This window comes from Oncorhynchus gorbuscha, linkage group LG04, assembly GCF_021184085.1.
Source record: "Oncorhynchus gorbuscha isolate QuinsamMale2020 ecotype Even-year linkage group LG04, OgorEven_v1.0, whole genome shotgun sequence".
In the NCBI taxonomy this organism is placed as follows: domain Eukaryota; kingdom Metazoa; phylum Chordata; class Actinopteri; order Salmoniformes; family Salmonidae; genus Oncorhynchus; species Oncorhynchus gorbuscha.
In genome coordinates, this window is record NC_060176.1 from 40,763,351 (window position 1) to 40,785,036 (window position 21,686).

Consider the following 21,686-nt stretch of genomic DNA (forward strand, 5'->3'; position numbering starts at 1 on the left):
TATATTCCCAGTCATGTGAAATCCATAGATTAGGGCTTAATCAATGTATTTCAATTGACTGATTTTCCTTATATAAGCTGTAACTAAGTAAAATATTGACTTGTTGCATGTTGTTTATATTTTTGTTGAGTGTCGTTCACATATGCCAGTCGTGGACTAATCGAACGGCTGAGAACTGTAGGGAGAAGGAAGGTCACCTAGAGTTTGAGAGCTAGTACATACCATACATTTACCCACCCACCCATAGGCTATTTAGCTGTTTAAGTGCAGTTGTTCAACATTTACTTCCCTAAAAGTCATTAATTATTCAATTTGATGTAAGGATGTGGTTGGTAAAGATTTCGGCTGCATTCCAAAATGACATCCTATGGTAATTCCACGCAAAAATATTTTTGGTATCTCAGATTGTTCTGGATATTCTCACACAAACTTCATTAGGCGGAAGGATGTTTCATATGCATGTTACATTTTGTATCACTTTTTTGAAAATTATTTTGAATGTTTCCATTTTAGGCCCTTTTTAGACCTATACATGCCTCTTGTAAGAAGACTCTGTGAACCCTACATGATACAGCAGCATATTGGTGTCATTTTACTCCTTATGTGCTCTTAAAAATGAAGTATGTCTAGATTCTTCATAACATTTTTCACATTAATTTATTCAACATTAAAAAAATATTAATATGAATATCTCAAAAGTACTTTGTTTGGAACAATGTGCTCTTCAAACACATTACATTTCTGCTGCCTTTGGCCGCTTTCATGATTTTCAGAAAAATGGTTTGTGATACAAATGTAAAAAGCATATCAAACATCCTTTCTCCCAGTGAAGTTCTCCCTATTCCCTATATAGTGTTGCTATGGGGGACTTGAAAGTAGTGCACTAATATAGAGAGTAGGGTGCCTGTTTGGCTCTGCTCAAAAGTAGTGGCTTATAAAGAGATTAAAGTGTTATTTGAGACTGAGTGTTCTCCTGTGAGTCATTGGAACATGACAAGACAGTAACCCAGCTTTCACCCAGACTCAGCACTGCTGAGGCCCCCAACACAATTAGCTGGGACACGACGGCACACCAAATGAACAACCTAGCACAGCGTCAGCTAGTCTCACAATAACAGAGGCAAGATGCTCCCCATCTCTCTCTTCCATCTTTTTAACTCGTTTATCTCTTCTCCATGAAAATGGATTAAAGGGGAAAATGAAGTGTTTCTTTGAATAGAGGATGGTAATATGGTGAAATGCAATTACTATTGCTCTCAGCCTCGGTGTTACTGCTTAACGGTGTAAAGATTAACTTTACAGTATACACAATCATGAATTTGACCTGGATTGCCAAACTAGCACATTAAATAATGTGGCCCTGGTGAAACTCTCACATAGTTGCCGGGCTGAACATGTACACAATGCACAGAAGGATACTCTTCAGTCCGGGCACAATAGCATATTGTATCTGACTGCCAATTGTCTGCAATAGTGATTTGAATTACAGTACTCTGATTTTCAATTGCTCTTTTGTGCCTCCTAATTTGGGGCGGCAGGTAGCCTAGTGATTTGTGCGTTGGGCTCCCGAACAAGGCAGTTAACCCATTGTTTTCTGGTAGGCCATCATTGTAAAATATGAATTTGTTCTTAACTGACTTGCCTAGTTAAATAAAGGTTAAATACGTTTATATATATATATATATAAAATGTGATTTTCTGGATTTTCTTTTCTCATTTTGCCTGTCATAGTTGAAGTGTACCTAGTATGAAAATTACAAGCCTCATCTTTTTAAGTGGGAGAACTTGCACAATTGGTGGCTGACTAAATACTTTTTGCCCCACTGTGTGTGTGTATATATATACACACACACACACACACACACACAGTGGGGCAAAAAGTATTTAGTCAGCCACCAATTGTGCAAGTTCTCCCACTTAAGATGAGAGGCTTGTAATTTTCATAGTAGGTACACTTCAACTATGACAGGCAAAATTAGAGAAAAAAAATCCAGAAAGTCACATTGTAGGATTTTTTAAATGAATTTATTTGCATATTATGGTGGAAAATAAGTTTTGGTCAATAACAAAAGTTTATCTCAATACTTTGTTATATACCCTTTGTTGGCAATGACAGAGGTCAACTGTTTTCTGTAAGTCTTCAAGGTTTTCACACACTGTTGCTGGTATTTTGGCCCATTCCTCCATGCAGATCCATGCAGAGCAGTGATGTTTTGGGGCTGTTGCTGGGCAACACAGACTTTCAACCATTTTCTATGGGGTTGAGATCTGGAGACTGGCTAGGCCACTCCAGGACCTTGAAATGCTTCTTATGAAGCCACTCCTTCGTTGCCCGGGCGGTGTGTTTGGGATCATTGTCATGCTGAAAGACCCAGCCACGTTTCATCTTCAATGCCCTTGCTGATGGAAGGAGGTTTTCACTCAATCTCACGATACATGGCCCCATTCATTCTTTCCTTTACACGGATCAGTCGTCCTGGTCCCTTTGCAGAAAAACAGCCCCAAAGCATGATGTTTCCACCCCCATGCTTCACAGTAGGTATGGTGTTCTTTGGATGCAACTCAGCATTCTTTGTCCTCCAAACACGACGAGTTGAGTTTTTACCAAAAGGTTCTATTTTGGTGTCATATGGTCAGATGACATTCTCCCAATCTTCTTCTGGATCATCCAAATGCTCTCTAGCAGGGGGACACATCTGGCACTGCAGGATTTGAGTCCCTGGCGGCGTAGTGTGTTACTGATGGTAGGCTTTGTTACTTTGGTCCCAGCTCTCTGTAGGTCATTCACCAGGTCCCCCCGTGTGGTTCTGGGATTTTTGCTCACCGTTCTCGTGATCATTTTGACCCCACGGGGTGAGATCTTGCGTGGATCCCCAGATCGAGGGAGATTATCAGTGGTCTTGTATGTCTTCCATTTCCTAATAATTGCTCCCACAGTTGATTTCTTCAAACCAAGCTGCTTACCTATTGCAGATTCAGTATTCCCAGCTTGGTGCAGGTCTACAATTTTGTTTCTGGTGTCCTTTGACAGCTCTTTGGTCTTGGCCATAGTGGAGTTTGGAGTGTGACTGTTTGAGGTTGTGGACAGGTGTCTTTTATACTGATAACAAGTTCAAACAGGTGCCATTAATACAGGTAACGAGTGGAGGACAGAGGAGTTAAAGAAGTTACAGGTCTGTGAAAGCCAGAAATCTTGTTTGTTTGTAGGTGACCAAATACTTATTTTCCACCATAATTTGCAAATAAATTTATAAAAAAGCCTACACTATGATTTTCTGGATTTTTTTTCTTCTCATTTTGTTTGTCATAGTTGAAGTGTACCTATGATGAAAATTGCAGGCCTCTCTCATATTTTTAAATGGGAGAACTTGCACAATTGGTGGCTGACTAAATACTTTTTTGCCCCACAGTATAGTAGAGTCCTGTTAAAATGCCACACTGTATGTTACGGTATGTACTAGGACCATACAGCACACTCATTACAATCAGTTGAGGGACAAGTATTGCGTAGGAGTGACCCCCATCTGATGTGAGATAATACACAGTCAGCACTCCCTTTCTCCCCCTCACCGCTCTTGACAGTGGGGGAGAGACTTCTTATTCTTCATGAAGAACAAGAAACCCTCACCTATCCTCGCACTGCAGAGAGAACTCACACACACATCTGAATCACATTTCTCACACTCGGGCTCCAAACCTCTAGGGCACAGGGTTGGTTATTATGGGATCTAGTGTCAACTAAGGCTGCATCTAAAATGGTACCCTACTTCCTATATTGACCTATGGGCCCTGGTCAAAAGTATTTCACTATATAAGGGATAGGGTGCCATTTGGGATGTATGTTAGACAGAAGCCCACAGTACTGTAGGTTAGTTTTCATACAACACAATGTTTTGAAATTGAGTTTCCATTTTTGATTCAGGTAAAGTTTTACGAACGGCAGCAACAGCACAAAGTCAGAGTCGGAGATTTTGCTGTTCATCAGGAAAGATTTCAGTGGACTGTTTCACCTTCACAGAAAAGTTCCAGGGAAGTTTATTCAAATGTAGACTACAAGACACTAAAGGACAGTTGAATAGGGGCAGTATTATCTGTGAGCCCAGATACCGCATGCTGTCTAGTTAGACATCATGTACTGAGAGAAATTAAGCTTTTCATTTTTTTTAAAGAAGTCCAGTGGTCCTGCCACCATGTGATCACGCCTCACAAACAACCGAGTAAATCAAAGGACAGTGTTGAGAGCATGTCAACTGTGTCATGCGCCAAATCAACCGCTCACACCTCACTGTGAATATTTTAAAGTGTTATGAAGTCTGCCAATGCCATACAGAGTGCTCTTTCAAGTTACCTTGTGACTTCAATCACTGGTAGGCTTTCTAAACGCGTTTAACAGAGGATAAAGACTGCCAATCTGGCTGTATAATTTCAGCGTGATTGCTATTCTAATGTCATGTTTGGGTACAATGAGAAGTGTCACTGTCTCGCCTTGATCACATGAAACTAAGTCAGCATGTGACTCAATCAAGTGACACACACACACACACTTTTATTTTGTGGTTGTTACTCCTCAGGCCTGTCATTCCAAGCCTTCAAAAGTGACCACACCCCCAACATGGGAACCATTCCCAGGCCAACTCTCTTTCCTAGCTCCCTCTCACTGGTTCAGTTTTTCAAAGGGATTTTTTTTTTTGCTGGAGTGGGTCTAAGCCCTGAACTGATTTCCAGGTTTTGTTCCATCAGTAGCACTATGAAGACACTAGAGCCCCCCCCTGACTAAGTTGTTATTAATAGTTACGTAACGCAGACACTTCCTCACCAGTCAGCCAGCTGGCCCACCAGGACATTCCCCAAGCTTAGTGTCATCTTATTTTGGTAGAAATGGCTGGTCATACTCGCATCCTAAAAAAAAAAACGCCATTCACTGTTTACTTAGTTCTAATTACCACCTTTTAATGACTTAGGCCCCTGAGTGGTGCAGTGGTCTAAGACGCCACATCTCAGTGCCAGAGGCGTCACTGCAGTACCTGGTTCCAATCCAAGCTGCATCACATCCGGCTGTGAGTGAGAGTCCCATAGGGTGGCACGCAATTGGCCCAGCGTCGTCCAGGTTTGGCCCGGGGTAGGCAGTCGATGTAAATAAGAATTTGTTCTTAACTGACTTGTCTAGTTAAATAAAGGTTACACAATGTTTTGATCAAGAAGATCTTTATCGGGTCAAACAAAAGTTTTGATAACAGTGTTTGGCCTTTTCTATTCTTTAACCTTATTTCATTCCAATAATTAATAATAACATTAATTTTGGTGGGTGCTTATACAGTATTTGTCCTATTTCAAATGTTTTTTTTTGCATATGGTCACAGCCAGTATTACTACTTCTGACCTGACCATATTTGTGGCTTTAGACTCACTTTAGCCTGGTCCCAGATTTGTTTCTGCTATCTGGCCAACTCCCTATGAAATTGTCATGTTTGGCATGACAATAGCTGACAAGGAGAGCAGAAATATACTGACACACAGGCTCGGCTCACTCCACCTAGAGGTGACCTATGTCCGAATAGTTGTGGCCTGTTTAACCATCCATTGTCTTTGACCTATAACTAAGGGATTAAGCAGTCAGAATCTGTGGGAGAGAGTTTAGTTGAGCAAGCATCTGGTGACTGGATGGGTTTGGACTGACTGGAAGAGTGGAGGAGCCATTTGCAGTTTTAGTCCTCTGTCCACAGTCAGATGTTTGTTCAAGATGGATTGTGAGTCACTGCACAAACAGTGATACAGCTATGAAAGGCTACCCTATAACCACCACCAACGTGTCACCTGCTATTCCTTCTCTGTACCATGGTCCTCAAGTCTCTGATAGACCCACACTCGACTCTGATTACTTATAATAATAATAATATATATATGCCATTTACTTTTATCCATCAGTCAATCTGATGGAAGGCCTGTGTTATAAGTGCTTGAGCTACAGAAGGACCACTTCCATCAGTAATCTGATGGAAGGCCTGTGTTGTGTTGGAAGGCCATAGGAAGGATTGGCTCAAGGTGGGCTTTGCTGTGAGCCTAACATTCCCACAAAATAATTGGTGATATTTCAACCCCTCCCCATGTCTTCTTAGCCTAGTTCCTTACTAACCCGGTTCGTTCTAATGTCCAGTCCCCCCCCCCAGACGCTGCTCCTGCTTGCCTAATGTCTTTACCAGAGCCCTTAATTATACTGTAGCCTCAGTCTTTAGAAAGCAAATCTGATCCATCTCTCATTATTTTCACCCAACCACCTCTCTCCCAGTCCCAGCAAAAGAAACATTCCATAAACTTAATGCAGAACAGATGGGATCAGAGAGAGATTATCTCTGCTCCAACTATAATTACTATCTAACATTATCGTATTTCCCGTGTAAGTGCTATAGTATCAGAAATACACATTTTGCCAATTTTGTTTTGGCAATACCATTTAGTCACTCACTCGGTTGGGCTACTACTCACACTCAATTATTTGTAGCAACTTTTCTCCTCAGCTGGGTCTTGGGTTGGTGGTCTTAGATTGGTCTAAAGAGCAGCAGATGGAAGGACTCTTGCCGTCCTCTTTCAGGAGAACCCAAACTATTTGGCACCAGTCAGGTGGTTCTTTATTTCCCCAATTGGCCTCTTTCTCTCACTTTCTGGTTGCGTGTCCCAAATGTTACCCTGTTCCCTACACAGTGCACTACGTTTGAGCAGAGCCCTCTGCCCTGCCAGCAGACCATTCCTCGCCACGCTACATTTATAGCACCACTCTCTAAATAGACAAGAAAAAACAACATTTGACTTATTTTTTTTCTTTATTCCCTTCTCTCCAAAATAGCCCAGACATAAAGAGACCGATAACATCAGAAATAGCCTCGACATAAAGAGACCGATAACATCAGAAATAGCCTCGACATAAAGAGACTGATAACATCAGAAATAGCCTCGACATAAAGAGACTGATAACATCAGAAATGGCCCAGACATAGAGACCGACAACATCAGAAATGGCCCAGACATAGAGACCGACAACATCAGAAATGGCCCAGACATAGAGACCGACAACATCAGAAATGGCCCAGACATAGAGACCGACAACATCAGAAATGGCCCAGACATAGAGACCGACAACATAGTTTGTTGGAGAAGGTCCGTGATGGTGAAATAAATCGATAGTTAGATAACGGGATGTAGTCTTTGGTATATCATATTTTTTGACAATATTGCAATATAGTTTTTGTGCTTGTTGGCTGTACCTGCACCAGAACTCCAGTATTTGTCCTTCATAGCTTGTTCTCAATCTTTTTATATTGGGACCCAATTCGGTTTCAGCACCTAAGTATCATGATAATATCCTATATTTTGGTATTTTAATAGGATCCCCATTAGCTGTTTCAAAAGCAGCAGCTACTCTTCATTGGGTCCACACAAAACATAATACAGAACATCAATAGACAAGAACGGCACAAAGACAGAACTACATAATAAAAAAGGCACATTTAGCCTAGATATCAATACATACACACAAACTATCTAGGTCAAATAGAAAGATCCCTGACAATTTCCAGCTCTAGTCCAGGATATAACTTTGAAGTCAGGGCCTTTTCAGTTTCACAAACAAATTGATAATGTGCCAGATTTGTTTCCATGCCAACTCCATTCCTGGTTAGAGTAAAAGGATCTGTGAACTGAAGGCTAACTCCGGGTAATGCAAACATGACTGTGTGGACATTCTGATAAAGGACCGTGTGAAATGCTGTACATTCTTCAAAGCCTGTGTTTTACTTTCCACTCTGAAAATTTTTGTTGTTTTACACAGTGATAAACGTAGTAAATAGGAATTGAGGTAATGGTGCACTGGAACGAGAGAAAAGTGCCCGTTAGCTCTCTCAAAGACTATTACATACAGTTGAAGTCGGAAGTTTACACACGCCTTAGCCAAATATATTTAAACTCTGTTTTTCTTTTACAATTCCTGACATTTAATCCTCATAAAAATTCCCCATCTTAGGTCAGTTAGGATCACCACTTTATTTTAAGAATGTGAAATGTCAGAAGTAAAGTTAGACCGATTAATCGGAATGGCCGATTAATTAGGGCCGATTTCAAATTTTCATAACAATCGGAAATCTGTATTTCTGGGCTCCGATTATTATTTATTTATTATATATTTAAAAAAAAATTTTTTATACCTTTTATTTAACTAGGCAAGTCAGTTAAGAACACATTCTTATTTTCAATGACTGCCTAGGAACTGTGGGTTAACTGCATTGTTCAGGGGCAGAACGACAGATTTTCACCGTGTCAGCTCAGGGTTCCAATCTTGCAACCGCACAGATAACTAGTCCAACTCTAACCATTGCACTCCACGAGTAGCCTGCCTGTTACGCAAATTTAGTAGAAGCCAAGGTAAATTGCTAGCTAGCATTAAACTTCTCTTATAAAAAAACAATCAATCATAATCACTAGTTATAACTACTAATCCAGTTTAGCAGGCAATATTAGCCAGGTGAAATTGTGTCATTTCTCTTGCGTTCATTGCACGCATTCATGGTATATGCAACAGTTTGGGCTGCCTGGCTCATTGCGAACTAATTTACCAGAATGTTACGTAATTATGACATAACATTGAAGGTTGTGCAATGTAACAAGAATATTTAGACTTATGGATGCCACCCGTTAGATAAAATACCCGAACGGTTCCGTATTTCACTGAAATAATAAACATTTTGTTTTCGAAATGATAGTTTCCGGATTCGATCATATTAATGACAAAAGGCTCGTATTTCTGTGTGTTATTATGTTATAATTAAGTCTGATTTGATAGAGCAGTCTGACTGAGCAGCAGCAGGCCCGTAATCATTCATTCAAACAGCACTTTTGTGTATTTTACATTTTTACATGGCACATCATATTACTTTCTTCTCCAACACTTTGTTTTTGCATTATTTAAACCAAATGGAAAAATTTTCATTTATTTATTTGAGGCTAAATTGATTTTATTGATGTTTTATATTAAGTTAAAATAAGTGTTAATTCGGTATTGTTGTAATTGTCATTATTACAAATGGAAAAAGTAAAAAAAAATCTGCAGATTAATCTGTATCGGCTTTTTTGGTCCTCCAATAATCTCTATCGGCGTTGAAAAATCATAATCGGTCGACCTCTAGTCAAAATAATAGTAGAGGTAATTATTTATTTCAGATTTGATTTTTTTCATCACATTTCCAGTGGGTCAGAATTTTACGTACACTCAATTAGTATTTGGTAGCATTGCCTTTAAATTGTTTAACTTGGGTCAAACGTTTTGGGTAGCCTTCCACAAGCTTCCTACAATAGGTTGGGTGAGTTTTGTCCCATTCCTCCTGACAGAGCTGGTGTAACTGAGTCAGGTTTGTAGGCCTCCTGGCTCGCACACACTTTCAGTTCTGACCACAAATTTTCTCTAGGTTTGAGGTCAGTGCTTTGTGATGGCTACTCCAATACCTTGACTTTGTTGTCCTTAAGCCATTTTGCTACAACTTTGGAAGTATTCTTGGGGTCATTGTCCATTTGGAAGACCCAATTGTGACCAAGCTTTAACTTTAGCTTTAACTGATGTCTTGATGTTGCTTTCTATATAGCCACATCATTTTCTTTCCTCATTATGCCATCTATTTTGTGAAGTGCACAAGTCCCATCCTGCAGCAAAGCACCACCACAACATGATGCTGCCACCCCTGTGCTTCACGGTTGGGATGGTGTTCTTTGGCTGTCTGTAAACCATTGTTGGAAAAAATGTTGTGTATGCACAAAGTAGATGTCCTTACCGACATGCCAAAACTATGGTTTGTTAACAAGAAATTTGTGGAGTGGCTGAAAAACGAGTTTTACTGACTCCAACCTAAGTGTATGAACTTCCGACCTCAATTGTAACATATTAATTCAGAGTACACTAACTAACACATCACTGTTGACATGGGGAATGTGTCATTAAGTAAGCATTGTCGGAGCCAGAATGGCCTATAGAGCAGGAGCCTCTTGTTTGGAGCATGTGGCTGTGTGTCATTATACACCACTTAATTTGTAACCACTGACCCCGCCTCTCCTCCCTTCCCCATGCAGCCCGGACAGGCGAGGTGATTGGAGAGTTTGGCCGTCTGTATGAGCAGCAGTATGCAGTGGCCCTCTTCAACAAGGTCCGTTTTGACATTGAGGGAGGAGGGGGGCCCCAGCCACAGCTACTGCGCCGTAAGGTAATGAACACGTCCTCCTCTCCTGTCCCTGTTATTTTTCTTCTCCTCCTCTTGTTCCCCTCTTCCATACTCCTTTATTCCTACTGTGCCTTCCCCGAGAAGGCGACGGAATAATATCTGCAGTTTCTCATGAAGTGCTGACATTTGGAACACTTTGCCCACATTATGTTGAACCTGGAGCTCACATCACACTACATCAAATGAATGGCAGTCTAAGAGGGACTCGGGACAGATGCTGATTTACACTCCCATGCTTTCAGTGTGATCTGAAGATTTAAGTGTGTTTAGATCACGAGATGGTTTATTATAAATACAGAATGACAGTCGCCTTGATTTTTGAAGGCCACTTCAGCCAAATATGAGTGCTTTAGAGTTTCATGGTACGGAGGGAAAGATCTCAGTTTCCCTTGTATGGCTCTGTCTCTGTGTAGCAGATGTTAGCTAGCAGGCTAGTGAAGAACAAGCAGCCATGCTGTTTCTTGGTGACCTCATCTGCAATGAGATCTCAAGTTAACCGTGCTACTGACTTGAACAGCTGCTGCAGTTGACTTTAGGGCGAGTGGCGTCACACCTAGTAAACTCTTTATTTGTAATCTCCTGGATGTCCAGTGTCTCTAGCCATGGTTTAATTCACCTTCTTCAAGCCTGCACAGTGCCATTACCTTCTTAAAGAGAAACTGTTACATTCTGTCTGGTGCTACCGCTGCACTCAGAATGCTACTGTAACTACATGAAGCTGTGTGGAAGTGACCGAAGTCTTGATCCGCATCAGAAGTGCAACACTATTCCATATGCAGCTCTTTTCAAAAGTAGTGCACCACTAAGGAATTCAAATCAAATTTATTTATATAGCCCTTTGTACATCAGCTGATATCTCAAAGTGTACTGGGGACAGCAAGGAGTTATCATGCCATGTAGTCCTGAGGCTAGGTCCTAGGGCTGAGGTCCTCAGAGAGAAAGAGTGAATTAGAGAGAGCATACTTAAATTCACACAGAAGACCGGGGAAGTACTCCAGATATAACAAACTGACCCTAGCCCCCCCGACACATACTGCAGCATAAATACTGGAGGCTGAGACAGGAGGGCTCAGGAGACACTGTGGCCCCATCCGATGATACCCGGACAGGGCCAAACAGGAAGGATATAACCCCACCCACTTTGCCAAAGCACAGCCCCCACACCACTAGAGGGATATCTTCAACCACCAACTTACCATCCTGAGACAAGGCCGAGTATAGCCCACAAAGATCTCCGCCACGGCACAACCCAAGGGGGGCCAACTCAGACAGGAAGATCACGTTGGTGACTCAACCCACTCAAGTGACGCACCCCTCCTAGGGACGGCATAAAAGAGCACCAGTAAGCCAGTGACTCAGCCACTGTAATAGGGTTTGAGGCAGAGAATCCCAGTGGGGAGAGGGGAACCGGCCAGGCAGAGACAGCAAGGGCGGTTCGTTGGTCCAGAGCCTTTCCGTTCACCTTCACAGTCCTGGGCCAGACTAGACTCAATCATATGACCCACTGAAGAGATGAGTCTTCAGTAAAGACTTAAAGGTTGAGGCCGAGTCTGCATCTCACATGGGTAGGCAGAGCCTTCCATGACAATGGAGCTCTATAGGAGAAAGCCATGCCTCCAGCTGTTTGCTTAGAAATTCTAGGGACAATTAGGAGGCCTGCGTCTTGTGACCGTAGTGTACATGTAGGTATGTACCGCAGGACCAAATCAGGAAGATGGTTAGGAGCCCATGTAATGCTTTGTAGGTTAGCAGTAAAACCTTGAAATCAGCCCTTGCCTTAACAGAAATCCAGTGTAGGGAGGCTAGCACTGGAGTAATATGATCCATCTTTTTTGTTCTCGTCTGTATTCTAGCAGCCGTATTTATCACTAACTGGAGTTTATGTAGTGCTTTATCCGGGTAGCCGGAAAGTAGAGCATTGCAGTAGTCTAACCTAGAAATAACAAAAGCATGAATACATTTTTCTGCATCATTTTTGGACAGAAAGTTTCTGATTTTTGCAATGTTACGTAGATTTAAAAAAAAGCTGTCCTTGAAACAGTCTTGATATGTTCGTCAAAAGAGAGATCAGGGTCCAGAGTAACACCGAGGTCCTTCATTTTTATTTGAGACGACTGTACAACCATCCAGATTAATAGGGTGTCATTTGGGATACAAGTTGTTTAATTGTCTGTGGTGAGTAAGTGAGGTTCTTGAGAAATGCCTGCTGTTTTCCTGAGAACAACAATAATGACTGGGTGGGCCTATGATTGGGTAAACTAAACAACACTACTCCAATGTCTAGGCTACAGTTGAGATATCACGTACAGACAGTAGTATCACACATGGTATGCAGTATAAGTATGCCTGATGTTTCTAAAGGAACGCAAAGGCTTAAAGTTTTAGGCCACTCCTAGGCTTTCTGGAGTATTACAAAATCATGGAATTTATTGTTGACGTAAAAATATACTGCCCATGAATATGGCTCTATCCACACAGAGGTGATGTCCGTTCATGCCAGTCATCATTGGGATACTGATTATCCTGTCTGTCCCACTCAGGCTCCGCTGGAGAATAGGTCCATCTTCTCTGGAGCTCTGTTCCAGTTTCTGGAGGAGAACAAGAAATGGAGAAACCGTTTCCTCTTCGTTCCTGACTCCTACAACATGAACTACTATGACAACAAAGCGGTACGGGATAATTTAATTCAAATGTCCCACGTTTATACACGCACACAGTGTACTAGTCAAAATGTTTGACACACCTACTGATTCCAGGTTTTCTTTATTTTTACTATTTTCTATATTGTATAATAATAGAGAAGATCTCAACTATGAAGTAACATATATGGAATCATTTGAGAATCTTCAACGTAGCCACCCTTTGCCTTGATGACAGCTTTGTACACTCTTGGAATTCTCTCAACCAGCTTCATGAGGTAGTCACCTGGAGTGCATTTTCATTAACAGGTGTACCATGTTAAAAGTTTGTTTGTGGAATTTGTATCCTTCTTTATGCGTTTGACACAATTAGTTGTGTTGTGACAAGATAGGGGGGTATACAAAAGATGGCCCTATTTGGTAAAAGACCAAGTCCATGTTATGGTGAGAACAGCTCAAATAAGCAAAGAGAAATGACAGTCCATCATTACTTTAAGACATGAAGGTCAGTCCATATGGAACATTTCAAGAACTTTGAAAGTTTCTTTAAGTGCAGTCGCAAAAACCATCAAGCATTATGATGAAATTGGCTCTCATGAAGACCGCCACAGGAAAGGAAGACCCAGAGTTACCTCTGCTGCAGAGGATACATTGATTAGAGTTAACTGCACCTCAGATTGCATCCCAAATAAATGCTTTATAGATTTCAAGTGACATACACATCTCAACATCAACTGTTCAAAGGTGACTACTTGAATCAGGCCTTCATGGTCGAATTGCTGCAAAGTAACTACTATTAAAGGACACCAATAAGAAGAAGAGACTTGCTTGGGCCAAGAAACAAGAGCAATGGGCATTAGACTGGGGAAATCTGTCCTTTGGTCTAGTGAGTCCAGATTAGAGATTTTTGGTTCCAAACGTGTGAGACGCAGAGTCGGTGAACGGATGTTCTCTGCATGTGTGGTTCCCATAATGAAGCATGGAGGAGGAGGTGTGATGGGATGGGGATGCTTTGCTGGTGACACTGGTGACACTGTGATTCATTTCGAATTCAAGGCACACTTAACCAGCATGGCTACCACAGCATTCTGCAGCAATACACCATCCCCTCTGGTTTGTGGTTTGTGCTTTGTGGGACTATCATTTGTTTTTCAACAGGGCAATGACCCAAAACACAACTCCAGGCTGTGTAAGGGCTATTTAACCAAGGATATTGATGGAGTGCTGCATCAGATGACCTCACCTCCACAGGTCCCGACCTCAACCCAATTGAGATGGTTTGGGATGAGTTGGACCGCATAGTGAAGGAAAGGCAGCCAACAAGTTCTCAGTATATGTGGGAACTCCTTCAAAACTGTTGAAAAAGCATTCCAGGTGACGCTGGTTGAGAGAATGCCAAGAGTGTGCAAAGCTGTCATCAAGGCAAAGTGTGGCTACTTTGAAGAATCTCAAATATTTTTTGATTTGTTTAACACTTTTTTTTGTTACTACATGATTCCATATGTGTCATTTCATAGTTTTGATGTCTTCACTATTGTTCTATAATTTAGAATGTAGTAAAAATAAACACACACCCTTGAATGAGTAGGTGTGTCCAAACTTTTGACTGGTTGTGTGTGTTATATATATATATAATAATATACACACCTTAGCTCATTTGCTTTATGATGGTGTATTTTATGTCCTTATTAGCTAATAAAACAAACATTCCAACCTAGACACACTGTAGAGCCCATACTATATCTGCAAGTATCATTCTCTTAAGTCTACCTTGTCCTTGTGTTCCTGTCCAGTCTCATGAGAGAGGGCTGCACCCCAAGGGAACCATCAACTGTGCCGGATACAAAGTGCTGACCTCGATGGATCAGTACCTGGAGCTACTCAACAATAGCCTGCCTGGTGAGAACATGTTTCGGCTGAAAACCAGGGGTGGGCGTGAGGCACTTGTTGCAACTGCTCACCCAATTGTCATATATAATCCATTAAATTGGAAGGCTTAATACTGTCCTGATTATGAACATCTCAATGTCATTTGATGTTCTGAAGAACTTGAGGCTATAGGTGTGATCATGTTTCTCAATTTCACAGTGTTACTTTTTATTTTTACCTTCATTTAACTAGGCAAGTCAGTTAACCCACTGTTCCTAGGCCGTCATTGTTCTTAACTGCCTGTTCAGGGGCAGAAAGACAGATTTGTACCTTGTCAGCTCGGGGTTTGAACTTGCAACCTTCCGGTTACTAGTCCAACACTCTAACCACTAGGCTAACCTGCTGCCCCAACTACCTTAAACTACTAGTATTCAAATACCATATAAAACACAGTAAAATCTGCTTTTTGACTATACTAGGCCTTTAAGTTGTTTTCAGTGTGTTTTCTGCAAAACCATGCAGAAAGGGCGATGTGGACACCAACTGATAGAGGAATGTGTGTGTTTCAGATGTAAAGGCTAAAGTGGGCAACACTCCCTTCCTGAAGTGTGCCACGGAGTTCCTTCTGATCCTGTGGCACCCGTATGCCCGCCACTACTACTTCTGTGTGGTAACGGAGAAAGAGCAGAAGAAGTGGCATGCAGTTTTTCAGGACTGCGTGAGACATGCCAATGATGGTGAGTAAAACCTACACAAACATTCAACAAACATTCCAACCTAGACACACTGTAGAGCCCATAAAAATCATATAATTCACATTTAATTATGTGGTAGTGGAGCACATATTAAACACAAAATTCCACAGATCTTAGGGTCATTCCACCAATTCACCTCATTTTAAGTCTGTCATAAAGAGCATCTGTTAAACTTAAAGAGCAACTGCCCCTAAACTAAATTTTTGAAAACAGCCCATGAGGCATTGATATGAATCATAAAGTTTTGTTCTACTGACAAAATTCACTACTAAGTGTAAATAGGAGAATTTTGGTCAAAAGGTCAGTCTTGACTGCATCACGACGTAAGTTAAGGTTAGGTTTGTTTCAACCCTGCCCACATGCCCACAGCTGGCAGCACACAAGTAATCATCAATTCAGAATGCAGCTGCACGCACTGTGTGGTGTGTGGTGTGTGTGTGTGTGTGTGTGTGTGTAAGGGTTGGATGTGTGGAGAGTGCAAATAGTCTCTAAGGTGAAGATGGTCTCAAGGATGTAATAGTCACAAGGTGCAGGTCTGTTCAGGGAGACCGCTAATGATATCTGTTCAACAGTCTGAAGGTGATAGAAGCTGTGGCAGAGTGCACAGTCAATCGTTCAGGTGACTGGATTCCTTCATAACCTTTTGGGCCTTCCTCAAACACCGCCTGGTGTAGATGCCTTGGAGGACAGGGAGCTCACTCCCAGTGAAGTTTTGGGACGTCTGCACCACCCTCTGTAGAGCCTTGCGGTTGAGGGCGTTGCCATACCAGGCGGTGATGCAGTCTGTCAAGATGCTCTCGTGGTGCAGCTGTAGAACATCTTGAGGATCTGAGGGCTACCTCCGCCTAGCTGACTCTCAACACGGGGGGGCCTTCGGGGGGTGTGATCAGCCCCCTCCTGTACTCCCTGATTTTCTTAAGTAGCCTGAGGTTGAATAGGCGCTGTTGCGCTGGCTTCTCTACGGTGTTGCCGTGATTGGTCCATGTCAGGTCCTCTTTGATGTGCATGCCGAAGAACTTGAAGCTTTTCACCCTCTCAACTACAGCCCCGTCAATGTCAATAGGGGCGTACTAACACGTTACCAAACTTCTGTCTGGAGTCGAATGCGTTTGGATGCAGGGGCGGGGATTTGTACCCCCTTTGGGGCCAGGACTTGGGACGCTGTATTGGCCAGATGGTATTTGAGCTGCTAGTGGAGAATAACTATCATTTTATTTCAGTATAGGCAGTTATGTCACTGACTACAGTGTGCAGATAAAATTCCATTGTTATTGTGAGACCTAATTTATTTTATTCATTGTATTTTCTCTTTTGTGTGTATTTATTTAATTTAAATAATTCTGCTTAAAAACATGTAAATAAATGATGCCTTGGTGAGGTGGGTGCGGGGGGGGATAAAGGGCTCGATATGTTGTATTGATGTCAATGTCTTTATGTTCGCAAATTAAAAAATGTACAAATAAAGAGCCCTTTATCCCCCCCCCGCCCACTCCACCAAGGCATCATTTATTTACATGTTTTAAGCAGAATGATTAAAAAAATACTCTATCAAGCTCCTTGGTTTTGTCGACGTTGAGGGAGAGGCTGTTTAACCTCCTCTCTGTAGGCTGACTTAGCAATCAGGCCCACCACCACCATGTCGTTGGCAAACTTAATGATGGTGTTAGGAGTTGTGCGTTGTCATGGGTGTACAGGAGGGCACTGAGCACACACCCCTGGGGGGCCCCCCGTTTTGAGTCAGCGTGGCAGAGGTGTTGTTGCCTAACCTTAGCACCTGGGGTCTGCCTGTCAGGAAGTCCAGGATCCAGTTGCAGAGGGAGGTGTTCATACCCAGGGCCTTGAGCTTAGTGACATGCCTGGAGGGGACTATGGTGTTGAAAGCTGGGCGGTATTCAACAAAAAGCATTGGCACATATGTACAGTATTCCTCTTGTCCAGGTGGGACAGGGCATTGTGCAGAGCAATGACGATTGCTTCGTCCTTAGATCTGTTGTGACGGTATGCAAACTGTACTAGGCCCAGGGTGTAAGGTAAGGTGGAGCAGATGTGGTCCTTGACCAGCCTCTCAAAGCACTTCATGATGACTGAAATGAGTTCTACAGGGTCACCTTCGTTTGCTTGGGTACAGGGAAAATGGTGACCATCTTGAAGGATCACAGGGAAAGGTTGAATATGTCCTTAATCACTCCCGCCAGCTGGTCTGCGCAAGCTCTGAGGACACGGCCAGGGTTACCATCTGGTGCGGGTGCTTTGCGAGTGTTCACGCGCTTGAACGTCTTACTTACGTCTGCCACAGAGATTCGAGAGCTCACAGTCCACTTCAGCAGTGGGGGTCCTCATTGGAGGACCCAGGTTGATTGCCTCGAAGTAGAGCATGAAGTGTTTAGCTCGAGGTTAAATGATAAAATGACTATAGTAAGTGCATGTTAAAGGCCAAATAAGATTGTCAACCCTGTTACTTTATCTTAAGCCATAAATCCCTTTGTGACAGGGGGAATGGAAGTTTGTTCTGTGCAACAGGGAGGAACTATTCAATTTAAAAACATTTCTAGTCTGTATCTATGGGTAACAGGGCTGATGTGTTTTGCTCGACCTGCTCAGTTTTCCACCACAAATATGTTTGTTTTTTTTGCCAAACCAGCTCACCTGCTTTTACACTATGATTGAACTATTAGACGTTCAATGTTTCATTTGAATTTATCATTCTGTTTTTAAAGGAATAGTTTTGCCATAGTAACACGAGAGTTCAGTTCACGAAACAAGGTTGGCCTTAAAATGAGGGACACATTTGTATTAACCTGAAATGAATCACCAACCACATGAAATCACTCACTGTCGTCAAAGAAACCAAATAATAACAGCCTGTACAATGATGGTGAAAACTCTGAGAAATGTTGGCACTTTAGCAAGCTTTAAAGTCAGGAAGATATATTTGAGTTTTTAGCAAGTCCGAGTTATAGAATTGTCCATGTGCTCTATATTAAAGGGCACTTCATTTAATATAACAGGCTTTTTTTTAAATGCAATATTTGTGCACAATTTCCACTTAAAATATCAAAGGGATGCAAAAGGCACCCCTTTTGGGTTTGGTTATGTAGCGAGACTAGTTGTTGATGTTCTGGAGGTTGAATCAACATAAAATATGCCTTGCAGTAATAACCTTTCAACTTCACTGTGAAGTCAATTTTCCATTTTGCAAGATGCATCACTAATTGACATATTCATTGCTTACTCCCTAACTTTAGATGCATTGCCCTCCCGACAGTCTTCCTCTTTTTCCATTGTTTAAGCTTTGTTTGCTTGTATTTCATGCCCGTGGATGAGTCTAGGCTCTGATTATCCAACCTTTTGTCTGCCCTGCACAATGCACCAAATTGTAAACAAGACCGTGTGACACATGCACAGACAAGTGCCTGTCAATGTTAAACCTGTAGTTTTACATACCCGTTCTCAAACTTAAATAAAGGGAATCATGTGTGTGACATATTGTCTCATGTAAGTTCAGAAATATGGTCAGAAGTCAGCGGCAGCTCACCAGGCGGTACAACAAAATGGACAGTTAAGAGTGGCGGGCAGGTACTCCCGGCAAAATGTCTCTGCTGTCGTTACGGGGACCAGGTAAACAGCCGACATCACGTGCAGTCTATTCCATAGTCAAAACCTTTCCAATGCAACATCCACCAGAGTTTCTGACTCGGTCCACTTGAGGATATTACAGCTAACTAACTGCATGTTACTGCAGATGTCAATGATCGTGTGCTGTGGTTGCTAATTATACTGTAGAGAAGCGGATTCGTGCCCAATGAAGTCATGCCAAAACCATAGAACTATGTATAATCTATGTAGTTCTACTTTAGGCTGTACCAGCATCGTCGTTGCATGGCTCTTCAGAGCCAACATGGGTGCCCTAACCGACCCAAGACACTATCAATAGGTCCCTAGAAGTTAGTTAACATGATGCACTGGACTGCAAAACCTACTAAGCTCTTTTATTTTACCCATATGTGGATAGGATCGCGCATGAGAAACATGGGAGCCATCATGAAACGGTGAGGCTGGTGAGCAGAGAACAGCTAGAAGCCACAGTGCCTGGGATGAGTGGGTTCAGATGACATCCCTTCACCAGTCAGTGTACTTCACACTGCTACAATGTAAACTACCTCACTCATATCTCTCCCCCTGTTTGAGTTATGGCTACTCTGGTATTAGGGAGCAGCTGTGACGGGACCTGGGTTTAAGTACTATTTGAAATTGTTGAAATATTTTCTGCGTTTGCTTTAGCCTGCCACAAGTGCCAGATGGGCAGGGTTAGGGACTATTCCATTGGTCCATGGAGCAAGGCAAGCTCAATCAAGCACGGATGAAGTATTTGTAAATGATTTCAAAGGGTAGTTGAACCTAGATCTGGCTGTGGGCGACCCTACCTGCTGCTGGAGTTCGCTCTGCGTGCACTGTACATGGACAGGTGAGCTAGCTGTCAGTGGTACAGACCAGACCAGGCAGTCAACACAACCAGAGATGGAGAACAGAAGAGAGCGAGAGGAAGGCTCCCTCTGACTCACATGCTCTGGTACTCCTCAACACAGGACTCACAGTGCCTTTTGATAGTACTCCAGGGGGAGTTGAATGTTGTGGGAGAGGAGTAAGAGGGTTCATATGAACACCTTGGTCAAACGTGGTGCACTATAGGGAACAGAGTGCCTTTTGGGATTGACATGGGTCAGTCAAAGCACATGGATTGACTTACTAAGCACTCCCATTCCAAAATCTGTGATGGCTTAATAGAAGTTATTATGTGACTTAATTGAGTTGTTAGTAGGCATGCTCAGCACAGTCTGTGAGGGAGTATGTGAGTGGGCGGACAGTTGTTTGTGTGACCTAACAAGTCAGGGTCGGCAGGCAAATTAGCCCAAACTGGAGGCATGAGCTGGCAACATGTTCTTGGTTGAGGTGACGAGATAATGAAGGAGTTGACAAGCTCTAACTCGATAGAGTGAACTTGGTAAAGGAATCTGTTAGCAGGCAGCTGTCATTCTTGGGATTCTCGACCGACACAACTTTGTTACTTTTCTAATCCGATTTAGTCCTCAGTGAAAGATCTCATCTGCCTGGCGGCCAGGGCTTCCACAGATGTACAGTACAGCTCTTTCTTTCTGTCATATCAAGGAGTCTAGAATCAGTGTTTCCCAACTCCGGTCCTCGAGTACCCCCAACAGCACACATCTATGTTGTAGCCCTGGACAAAAACACCGGATTCAACTTAGTTGACAAGTTGTGCTTGGGGGCCGCAACAAAAAATATGTACAGTTGGGGGGGAACTCGAGGACCGGAGTTGGGAAACAGATCATTCCCCAAAATTCACATTTGTACTCACTTTAAGTACTATAAATTTGCCTTCTCCTGAGCCAGATCAGCCCATGGAACATTAGTCCATCTCCATTTTCCATAGCAGGAGGCAAATACTATTTGAGGCAAGTACTATTTGATATGTCCCTGTAGCCTTGTATGACCAGAGCAAAGACACGGGCCAACCTAAAAACAACGCATCATTAAGTGTATACAATGTGTAGAAGCTCCAGCCTGAGCCTCATAAAGAAGGGGACCACAATGTTGTGATGCTGTGCGCTTCCCAAATGGCACCCTGTTCCCTAGATAGTGCAATACTTTTGACCAGGACCTATAGTGCCCTATATAGGGAATAGGGTGCCATTTGAAACATGCATGTCTTCATGTAGTCAAACCCTGAGTGGTCGGTCAGAGCAGTGTATGAACAACTGCTCTGTAGCTCGATGTTTAGACTGCAGGCTCAATAAAGTCTGGTATGTGGCGGCAATTAATTTCCTCAGGCGGTCCGCCCTGCATTGGCTCTACCCACCCCCACCCCCCTTCTTAGACAAGGCTGGGGGCTAGGGGCCGAACACAGAGGGACCCTGTCCAGCAGACGGACACCCTGCTGACCGTGAATGAAGACTTCACCTTCAGGGGCCATAGGATTTACTCCTCATTCATCGCTTATGTCCTGCACTAGGGTTGTGTTCCAAATGGCACCCTGTTCCCAATGTATGTAGTGCACTATATAGGGAATGTGGTGCCATTTGGGACACAACCAAGGACTCATGCAGACTGAAGTTAGCATGGTGGGGAGTGGCAGGAATAGCCAACATTGA

The 21,686-nt window shown here is 42.6% G+C and overlaps 1 protein-coding gene across 1 annotated transcript in view; it reads left to right on the forward strand.

Annotated features, from left to right (window-relative positions):
- The window catches only part of LOC124034066 (protein Niban 2-like), a 56,227-nt gene that overhangs the window by 11,670 nt on the left and 22,871 nt on the right, over nucleotides 1-21,686 (forward strand). Inside the window, exons 2-5 of the mRNA XM_046346782.1 lie at nucleotides 10,108-10,238; nucleotides 12,797-12,925; nucleotides 14,689-14,794; nucleotides 15,334-15,501. Of these exons, the coding sequence (XP_046202738.1) occupies nucleotides 10,108-10,238; nucleotides 12,797-12,925; nucleotides 14,689-14,794; nucleotides 15,334-15,501 (534 nt within the window). The remainder of the gene's footprint in view (nucleotides 1-10,107; nucleotides 10,239-12,796; nucleotides 12,926-14,688; nucleotides 14,795-15,333; nucleotides 15,502-21,686) is intronic.